At 28.5% G+C, this 11,422-nt stretch overlaps 1 protein-coding gene across 1 annotated transcript; it reads left to right on the top strand.

The window, feature by feature from the left end:
* LOC105176372 (8-hydroxygeraniol dehydrogenase) lies at positions 1,584 to 5,416 on the top strand. The gene is made up of 5 exons (XM_011099153.2): positions 1,584 to 1,759; positions 1,923 to 2,036; positions 3,029 to 3,542; positions 4,774 to 4,924; positions 5,006 to 5,416. Exons 1-5 carry the CDS (start codon positions 1,662 to 1,664, stop codon positions 5,206 to 5,208), a joined length of 1,080 nt encoding a protein of 359 aa, XP_011097455.1. The 5' UTR covers positions 1,584 to 1,661; the 3' UTR covers positions 5,209 to 5,416.

Genomic DNA, 11,422 nt, shown 5'->3' on the forward strand with positions numbered 1-11,422 from the left:
TGGGATAGATTCCCAGCAGATGAGGGCACTCCTCTATATATACAGATTTGATACCCTCAAACAGGGGACGGCTCCCTAACTCTCTAAGCATTGTTTCAAGTACTCTTCGAGCATTCTATCAGAACTTACACATTTTTCTTAAAATTTATTCAACATACCTCTATTTATTATTATATTATTTATTTTCTCGCTTTATTTTACCTCGAATCCAATTCTAATATGAGCTTTAGAATACTAATGTATTTTTGCAGGACCCCTTTCTCAAGATCAAAATACATTTCGGCTCAAATCTTGAACAATAGTCCAAATTTATTAAATCCATACTATTTTTGCACGCATCACTAAAGATTTATTCAATTTGTTATTTCTTTTAAATATTAACTAACAATTGATATATCATCCAAAAGCATTTAAAAATAGAAAGATATTCATAAAGTATTTACGAGGGGTAGTACAAAAGTTCAATATTGCACCAAATGCTACAGAAAATGTGGCTCTTTTTCCAATCGTCTTTTCTACGACAAATGTTCTGACATCGGATAACATTTTCCTCAATCAGCTATTTAATATTTTTTTATGTAATAAAATTTTATATAACTTCTTTCCAGATTTTAATTAAAATAATATAAAATTGTCCTCGCGAGAAGCATGCGGTCAAGCAAGGCTGTCTTTATTGAAATATCAGACCACATAAATTACCAAAAAATAAAAAATAAAAGTATCAGACATAAATGCAAAACAAAAGGTGGCTGAAATTTTATGTATATCTTTGGTATTTCTTTTTAATTTTTCAATAGTTGGAATATCCAAATGTGTGGATAAAAATTAGAGGAGCTTTAAATTTTTGAAAGGCGAATTAATTTTAATATTTTTTTAATTTAATACTTTATTTAAAATACCCAGTAATTGTGTTATATTTATTGTATATTAGTGTTTAATCTAAGAAATAATTAATTTTGTAATAAATTTAATATTTTTTATAGTCAAGCGACCGTCTTTTCCGTAAAATGTAATAAAAATACATAAGAGTTAAATTGAAAGTGTCTGTAAAAAAAATTAATTTTTATAGAAAAATAATTAACGAAATCGTAATTTACTCCCATGCCATGTATGATTGAGTAATAATTCAAGGGGTGAATTTGAATTAATATTATTATAAAAAAGCGCATATATTAAAAAACTAATAAGAAATTTATTTATTAAAAAAAATAAAAACATGTAAAGCAATTTCTATGCTATTCTTAACTTTTCACCTAAAAGATTCTTTTTCTTAAGGTATTTAAAATTAATATAGTTTTTTTTTCTTTGAAAATAAAACATAATAATTTATTTACGCCATTGATCTATAATTTATTTACACAAACTATTCATGCATTTCGAAAAATCATATATAGTTACAAAAAACGTTAATATTGTTTATAATAATCATTTATTTTTATTTTTTAAAGAAAAATTGCACACATCTCCTAAAATATTAGTATTATTATACAAATTATTTTTAATTTTTATAATTATATAAAAAAAATATTTTATAAAATAGTTGGTAAATAATGGGTGTATAAAGGAACCAAGCACTTCTTTTAAAACGTTGGAATCCCAACTCATATATTAGCGGTTAGTGTGCAGGAAACCACTCCAGGGGTGAAACTTATCTAGTAATTATGGCGACTTCACTTGAAACAGAGCACCCCGTGAAGGCTCATGCATGGGCTGCTAAAGACCCGTCTGGAATTTTTGCTCCGCTCAAGTTCTCAAGAAGGTATTACATCTCTCAACACTTGAATGTTCTTCACTTTTTCTGGTGATTTATCCTGAAAATTTTGTTCTTTTTCTTACCAAGATGTTTGTTTTTTGATGTGGGTTATTTGTAGTTGTGGTTGTTATTTACGACGTAGTTAATTTGGTGGATGGAAATGGCGCAGGGCTACTGGTGAGCGTGATGTGCAATTCAGAGTTCTTTATTGTGGTATCTGCCATTCTGATCTTCACTTGGCCAAGAATCAATGGGGTTTCACCATTTATCCTTTGATTCCTGGGTAAGATTTTCAATCTCTGTGGCTTCGTTTTTGTTTGAATGGAACAATAAGTGTAATTCACTTTCCACGGCGGGACATTTGGATTTGATTGAATTCGACCTACGCTAGATTGTTTTTGTGTGTTTGTTGAGGGATAACGCATAATGCAAAGTGTGAAATATTAAAGGATCAAACTAATGTCGTATGCATTACTTGAACTCATCCTGCAGAGACTACAAGTGTAATAGGAGCATCTGTCGACAAAAGGATTACCCTGAGATTCATGGCTATTGAGAACGAATTGAATCAGATGGTTCTATTTCTCAATCTTTGTGGTTCCTCCATGTAGTTGTAGATGTGCTTTCTTGTGGTTTTATGGATGCATCTTATGAGGAATCAAGTTGTTCTTCATCTGCCTGCTGAAAATCGAATGTTTAGTCCTGATATTCAGTAGTTAGCTGACTATTTATAGAAATGTCATGACAAACAATTATTAATATGTATTTGTATTTACTCATTTTAACTGAATGTTGAATCTGTTTGTTGACGACAAAGGGAATAGATTATTATGCATATAGTTTATCTTGTAATAGGTTGATTTTCATACATTTACATTAAGAAACACTTTATGTCGTCATCTAAATTTTCAATCTGTTAGTAGGAATTAAATGGTCCGTTGTGCATGTAGCGATCTTTCTTCCATCTTTTGATGGCTTATTTTGAATTCTTGATTGATATTTTTGAAAGCAAATGTACAATATGGACAATAATGCTTTCCGAGGGCCTCAGAACTCCTTGCTCTTTCATCTTAATGGAGCTCAAACCAGCCAATTTCTGCTTTTAGATGCATTGAGATTAATAAACACACATAATCACCATAAACTCTTAGACAATTCTTGCTCTGTACATTCTGCTATTCTTAGCTAAATGCAAAAGCAAGGAAACTTTTCTTAGTGATGTTTTTCTAGCGGAGAAGGTCCTGATTCATATACTAAGTGAATTGTTTGATGCAGACATGAGATTGTGGGAGTAGTAACTGAGGTAGGGAGCAAGGTGGAGAAATTCAGAATAGGGGACAAAGTGGGAGTTGGATGCTTGGTCGGATCTTGTCGCCAGTGTGACGAGTGTACTAACAATCAAGAGAGTTACTGCCCCAAACAAATACTCACAATCAGTTCTCGTTACTATGATGGTTCCCCAACATATGGAGGTTTCTCAAACATCATGGTTGCTGACGAGCATTTTGTCATTCGTTGGCCCGACAACTTGCCCCTTGACACAGGTGCTCCTCTCTTATGTGCCGGAATCACAACTTACAGCCCGTTGAGGAACTTTGGACTCGACACGCCAGGTGTGAACGTTGGGGTCGTTGGTCTTGGTGGGATTGGGCATCTCACGGTGAAATTCGCTAAGGCCTTTGGGAGTAGGGTGACCGTCATTAGTACGTCTGCTAGTAAGAAGGAAGAAGCAATTGGTAAATTTGGCGCCGATGAGTTTGTGGTTAGCCATGACGAAGAGCAGATGCAGGTATTTCCTCTAGACTTTAAAGTATTATTAATATAATTTTTGGCCAAATTTATTCACATAAAAATGTAAATATAGGTTATATATGTGCATTTTTAAAAAATACCTTGCATATACATGCATTGAGAGATGTATTCAGAAATAAATTAGAAGTTCAATGATTGTAAAAATATTTTTTCACCTCTCACTAAGGTGTGCACTGTGCAGACTTTTGTTGTATGATATATTTACTAAATCAAAATTTTGATAACATTTTAAACTTTGGACTACTTGTATTTAATAAAAAATTAAAAGTAATATATATATATATATATATATATAATAAGGGTTAATTACACTTAGACCCACTTTGGAAATACAAAACTACACTTTGACCTCCAAGAGTTTCAAAATTACACTTACATCCCTTCGAACATGCACTGCCTACATGTAACTCCCTTCTGCTATGATTTGGATGAAAAATATTGACATTACCAAAAACATTACATAAATTTTCAATTTTATGCCTCATTTAACATTCTCATGTATTAATTTTGCATTTATAAGGGAAAAAATGCAATAATGTTAACATCATTCCATATGTATATATATTATATATATCCCTTATAAATACAAAAATATACATGGAAATGTTAAATGAGGGTTTATATAATTTTTTTTTTTTGACATCAGCATTTTCTATTCAAACCCTAACAGAATGGAGTTAGGTGTAAATGATTAATTATCAGAGGGGGTGTTAGTGTAATTTTAAAAAAAATAAAAAAATTATAATTTCATATTTCTAGAGGGGGCCTAATTATAATTAGCTATAATAATAATAATAATACACACCTTCATAATAGTTCATTGGGGTTGAGCCTTATTAAACTCGAGCTCGGCTCACAAATTGAGAGGGTTTGATATGAATTCCTCAAACTCAACTCCACTCATATTTATTTATACTCAGCTACATAGTAGCAAACCACTTTATATTTTATATTCGAATCTTGAGTGTGTGCATGAGGGAAAGATAATAATAATAATAATAGCAGGCCGAACAGTCCAAAGCTCGACTAAATTGGCAGTCTTGATATCACTACACTTTTTCATTCATTTTGAATTTTGTACCTTCATCAAGCTAAACAACATTAGATTAATTAAGATATGTTTGTAAATTCAGATATATCATTAGAGCGAATACAGTCCCTACGGATGATAACATTTTAAGATTAAATTTGTCCTGTCCCATGTATAGGCTGCTGCTGGAACATTGGATGGTATCATCGATACCGCCTCTGGCAATCACTCCCTTCTACCATTAGTAAATCTGTTGAAGCCCCACGGCAAGCTTATCTTGGTTGGTGCTCCTGAAAAGCTCGAGGTGCCTGTTTTTCCCCTGCTTATAGGTAAGCATCACGATCCCTTTACTTCTGTTTAGCTCCCATTTTAGTGTAAATTTAAGGATAACATCGATCTTTTAATAACAGGTGGTAAGTCGATTGTCGGGACTGCCAATGGAGGAGTAAAAGAGGTACAAGATATGGTCGAATTTGCAGCAGAGCACAACATACTGCCAGACGTGGAGGTAATCCCGTTTGACTATGTGAACACGGCCATGGAGCGACTTGAGAAGAATGATGTGAAGTACCGATTCGTTATTGATGTCGGTAATTCTTTGAAGGCTGACTAAGATTATCATTGTGAATTTGTTATGTTGTCCTTCCTTTGCTGCCGGTTTACTTACTGGCTGAATATGTTTGTCCTGGCGAATTGCTATCATGATCGTTCCTCTACTGTTGTTTTTGCTTATTGAATCTAGTAAAAGATGAGGATGGTTATTAGCTTCTTCTGGGGAATATGCAATTTTCAGAACAGGAATGAACTACTTTTCTGTGTTTCGTTGTTTGGCATTCTAGTGCTTGGCCATATATACCATGAATAACTCCAAATGCAGATCCATTGATTTTTAAAACCCTGCACGAATCCCTCCTTTCGTTAGAAACTAAAGGAAGGGGGGTGCACTGGCTGCTGGTGCTGGTTGGCATGATTTTTTTTTTTTTTTTTTTTTTTTTGTAGTTTTTGACCTTCTTTTTGTTTTTAATTTGCAAAAATACCACTATATTGTATTTAAAATTACCATGATCAAATATACTTATTTTAAATAATTTTTTTGTACTTTCATCCCTCTAAAAAATGAATAATTTTATTTTGAAGTATATTTATTTAAATATCATTAATAAAAATAATATATTTTTTATAGAATTATAATTTAAATTAAAAATTCAATTAAAATAATAATACAATAATAATATACTAAGTTTAGTTTTTAAAATATAAATGTTTATATCCATGTACATATTAATGAACAACAATAATAATACTTTATTAATTAATTTAAATTAATACTTAATTTAAATATATTTTAATAAATTATATACTACAAATAATATTTATATTTAAATTAGTATATGTATTTACAACGAAAATTTTTATACTTTCTTTTATTATTTTAAAGTTAAAAAAATCAATTTCTCTTCTTATTTTAAAATTTTACTTTTTTTAAATAAAAAATTTATTTTATTAAAAACATAAAAAAAAAATTTAGAGCGACGGCGACCACCACCTCGCGGTAGCCCAGGATGGGGGGACAATGGCGAGGAGTGCTAGGGGGTTGGGGTGCGCGACGAGTGGAGGGGGGCCTGGGATGGGCGGTTAGAGACGGGGAGGGGGATGGGGAGGGGGTTAAATTTTTTTTTTTTTTATAAATAATAATTTATATTTTGTATTTTATAATTATAAATATAACATATATAAAAAATTAATTAAATCTTGATCCTTAATAATTTAAGTTCTAAAAGTTGAGAATGATTGATTAAATCCTACAATTATACAATAAAAAAAGATTCAATGGTCATAAAAATAAAAAATAATATATAAATGATAAAGGCATAACAATCTTTTGATAAAAAAATAAAATAAAATAACGCTGTTAGCTTCAAATATTGACGGTGAGGAGAAAGTGTGCTACATTCAAGAAAACAGATGATTTTTTTGGCTTATTTTTAAAACATAGGGGGGGCAATATGCAATTTAGCCTTCTAAACTATTCAATTTAGCAAATAAAAAAAAAAGAGCAAATGCATCTTGCCCCCTCTATGTTTTGAATGTGACAAAATGCCCTTTTGTGAAAAAAAATTCTCAATTTAACCCCCTTTATTTTTAAACAATGAGCAAAACACCGTCTTAGGCCATGGAATGTGCAACATGGGCCATGGGTGCGAATTAAATTAATTATCTATAAAATATCTTTTATGACCCTAAATATGAATCGTTAGATCTTGTTTATATCGACAGTTGAGATTTAATAAATAAATTAATGGCCTATATTTTTTTTCTTATTTAAATTAATGATTAATATTGATATACAAAATCAATGGTACATATCTATTTGAATCAAATCAATGAATTAGATTTATACAAATTATAAAAATAAAATTTCATAATAAATACAAAATATAAATTATCTATATACAAATTTAAAAAAATAAAAAAATTATTTAACGCCGTTACTTGCAAAAATTTATGCATCTTTTAAATTATTATATTCTAAAAAATACCAAAAAATAATTAAAATATAAAATTTGAATAAGCAGAAAAAGATTTATGTGAAAGTGTTTTTTTTTTTTTCTTATGAAATTATTTAATGACGACAAAAGCGCATTCTTGAAAGAGGAATGTCGTCTTTGGGCGATGGTTTCTGATAGATGACTGACAATGATCAGTATCAGTAGAGGAGACTTGAAGACAAGAGCATTATAATTGAATAATTAACTTATGCTTCTTTCTACAACTCACATATAAAAGGATGGATGAAAATACAACTATTATCTGATATTTGAAAAAATTATGTAATTTTAGGATTGAAGTATGAAATTGTCAACTTTGCTCTTACTATATTTTTTTATTTTTTTTTAAAAAAAACTTCAAAACTTATAAAAATTGAATAGGATGGATGAAAAAATTTAAAAAATATATATATATATATCCGCTTCGTCCAAAAAATAATAAAAAAAATTAAAAAATAAATAAAATTATAATTTTTAATCTATAAGGATATTTTGGTCAGTTCATCATAAAAATGGATGAAATCCAAACGAATTAAGCTAATTGTTAGATATTATTAAAATCAGGGAGTATTAATAATTTTACCAAACAACAAAAAAGTATTTGTAATTACGCAAAATCTCATAAAATAAATAAAATTATAATTTTTAATCTATAAGGATATTTTGGTCAGTTCATCATAAAAATGGATGAAATCCAAACGAATTAAGCTAATTGTTAGATATTATTAAAATCAGGGAGTATTAATAATTTTACCAAACAACAAAAAAATATTTGTAATTACGCGAAATCTCATAAAAAGTCATCATATGTTGCATTATGGAAACTATTTTTGATATATATTTGAGTTATACCTAATAATTTCCCAGTCGACATAGTGCTTCTAATTCCGACAATTTATTTCCTAGTCGACATAGTGCTTTCTAATTCCGACAATTTAGGTAGTTAGATTTTATATAATTCATTCTTTATTTCAAATTAATTCAAATAAATTTTCATAAAGAAACCTTAACAAAAAAAAATAGGTGAAAAAATATATATCATAGGTGATAATAAATTAATTTGCTAAAACGATACATATATTATTAATATAATGGATACGGGTATCACACACACATCATATATATGTAATATATAAATAAATTTTAAAAATATAAAGCATTATTTAAAATATCAATGGAACTTACCTTGAAAAATTTACTTGCAATTGGCATAATGTGCACTCCTAGTACCATTTCGTGGATACAAAGATAAAACAAGTGTAAATTACAGCTATTTTTCTTAGAATTTGCTATAATTATAAAGGATAACTACACTCTTTTTCCTTAAAATTTGGTGTAATTACACATAGACAACTTGTTATTTGAGAAATTTGGTGTATCTAGTACATCTGAGATTTGTTTTCATCTAATAAATAAGTTTCTCTATTTAATGAATTTGTTGATATTAACAAAAAAAATCGGAAAAAAAAAAACTATATGTACCCCAAATTAAGTGATTACTGACTTATAATAGGTCAAACAAGTTTTGTTTATGATCAAATTATTATTATATGTCTTCACGCTATAATGCATTTGAATAGGTATATCTTCACTGTTATGTGGGTAGTTTAGTCCAGAAAAATTTGACTTGTAATGAGTCAGTAATAAATCAATCGAAGGTAAATATCAATTTTCATTCAATTTTTAATTTTTGGTTAATATCAACAATTCAGTAAATTTTAAATAATTGAATGACTTATTTGACAGATGAAAGCAAATTTCAAGAGTGCTAAATATAATTTTTCGAATCACAAGAGGTCTACGTGTAATTACACCAATTTTTTTTTTTAAAAAAAAAACTTTAAGTTACCCTAAAAACAAAATTGTTAAATAAAACATTAAATGTTGTTCCCACCTAACCCCCAACTTCTTTATCCAGTGCATTACCCACCTACCAAGATCCACTCATTATTGCCATAAAAAATCATACTTTATGTTTCTTTAATTTTCATCAAAATATCGTGGAACGTGAGAATCATAATACTCAATATTAAATTTTTTTTTTTTTTTAAACACCCGAAGGTGGGGAAAGCTTTTCGGAGTCCCCGTCCCTTCTTCATTGAAATTTACCTAACAGTCATCACTACATCATTACTGCAATAAAATTATAAACGGAGGAGTACTACTCATTTACATTGTAACAATTTCTTCTAGTGACATTATGTTTTGAGTTTCTGCTGCCATCTTCTTTTGATTTGCCTTGTCCGAATTCTTGGGCCATAAGAGTTGCTCCTTTGTTTCATCACTCGGTTTTTCTCCTCTGGATTCTTGAGTAGGTAATCCTGTTGCTCGTCCATAGGGAATTGATTTCTGGACAGTCTGGTCGGAGTGGCCAGCTCCTGTAACAGCTGCTCTGCGGATTCTGTATCAACTGGGTTGCAATTAATCAAGCAGATTAGATCGCGAATCTTCAAATGCCTTGGCGTTGCTGTAAATATTAAATTAAATTAAATGTCTATAAAGACAAATTAGGAAATTGTTTATAGAAAAATCAATCGTAGTTTTATAATTTTGTGGGACGATGCTCCCTATGTTGGAACCTTGACTCATTTATCAAGTTCTTTTGTTGTTTTCCTGACTAATAACGTGCTTTTTGTTTTTGTTTTTTAATCAAAAAGAAATTGATTATAGTTACATAATTATTAACAAATGTAATAATAATTTATATTCTTGATGGAATTTAAACAGAAATTTATGTAATGAAATATTTTTACCAATTAAATTAAATATTATTAATTAATATTTTTATATTCATATTTTTATTTTTGAGTGTCTACATTATAAAAGAAATCGTATTCTATTCATTTATTATCATTTATAAAAACTAATTGTTGCACGGAAGTGATCCTCAAGAGCATACAAAAAATATCGCGGGGTGAAATAAAGAGAACTGTGTAAGGAGAGGTTAAAGAAAGATATCCGTGAAAAGAAAGAAACGTAGAGTAATATGTAGAAAAAGTTATAATTATAAATTTATTGAAAATATTAAAATTACTATTATGATCGATTTTTTTAAAAAATAAATAAATTAATTAAAAAATAAAATTAAATATTTAAAAATTAATACGATAATTTTTTTTATAACAATATAGATGTTGAACTTTAAGAAAAATTGTTGTTTTTAGAACTAATATGTTTGAGAAAATTCCAACACTTAGTATAGCTCTAATATTATTAGAGAAATATTTTTTAAAATTTTGGATTTCAAAAGTAAATTTATTGCATATTTTACTATGCCGAATATTTCAAATAACATCTAATATGATTCAATTCAATTATGCAGAAAAATTTTATTATTTTTTAACGTATGAACTATAGGACAATACATTATGGATATAAATAATTCATAATTATATAATAATTAATTACGAGCAATTTATACTACCCATTATATTATTTTTTATGGTGTTTGCAACCGTTTAAAATAAGTATTTTTTAGCTTATTATTGAAAATTTATTAAAAAGAGATTTTTTGATTTACGATTTCTATTTTCAAACTGTTTATTTAGCTTCGTACAAACTTTTACAACTTATTAATAAAATTATAAATTATTTTTTCAAACACTCAAACTTCAACCTTTCTTTTAACTTTTTATATTTTGGTATATTTTTTTTATGTCAACGTACCATCTCAACTTTACAAAATTTTATCTTTTTCATTTATAATTATTTTTCAATCAAATTTTTTTATAAAAAAAACATCATATACAGTATACATGTGATATTTAAAGGTTAGGTGATGCAATATTTCTCACATATGCATAGCATGTGATGTTTTTTCAACAAAAAATCAACGAGAATCGGTCATATGTGACAATGTGCAAAATTTCGTAAAATTGAGATAGTAAATTAATAAAAAAAATAACAAAATATGATTTATCTAACTTTTGTTTTTAGACACCATTTTAACTAGCTAAATTTATAATTTTCTCAACAACTTTTTCACACTACAAAAGCACAAATTATTGCAGACACCCACTAAATGAAGTAAATTATAATTATTTACAATTTTTATAAAATTTATATTAAAATTAAGTTCATCAACTTCACCATGTTCAAACTCATAGGACATAATTCTCCATCTACAAAGTGTAACATTTACTCCTACAACTGTCCTTCAACGGTTCAAAATGTGTAATTAATTTGCACAATAATTGCACTGTATTTAATTCATAATATTATGACAATATAGGAGCTACCAATTTGGACTCTTGTAAGAAATTTCTCATAAGCCATGAC

The sequence above is a fragment of the Sesamum indicum genome, linkage group LG13 (genome assembly GCF_000512975.1).
Source record: "Sesamum indicum cultivar Zhongzhi No. 13 linkage group LG13, S_indicum_v1.0, whole genome shotgun sequence".
NCBI classification, from domain to species: Eukaryota; Viridiplantae; Streptophyta; class Magnoliopsida; order Lamiales; family Pedaliaceae; genus Sesamum; species Sesamum indicum.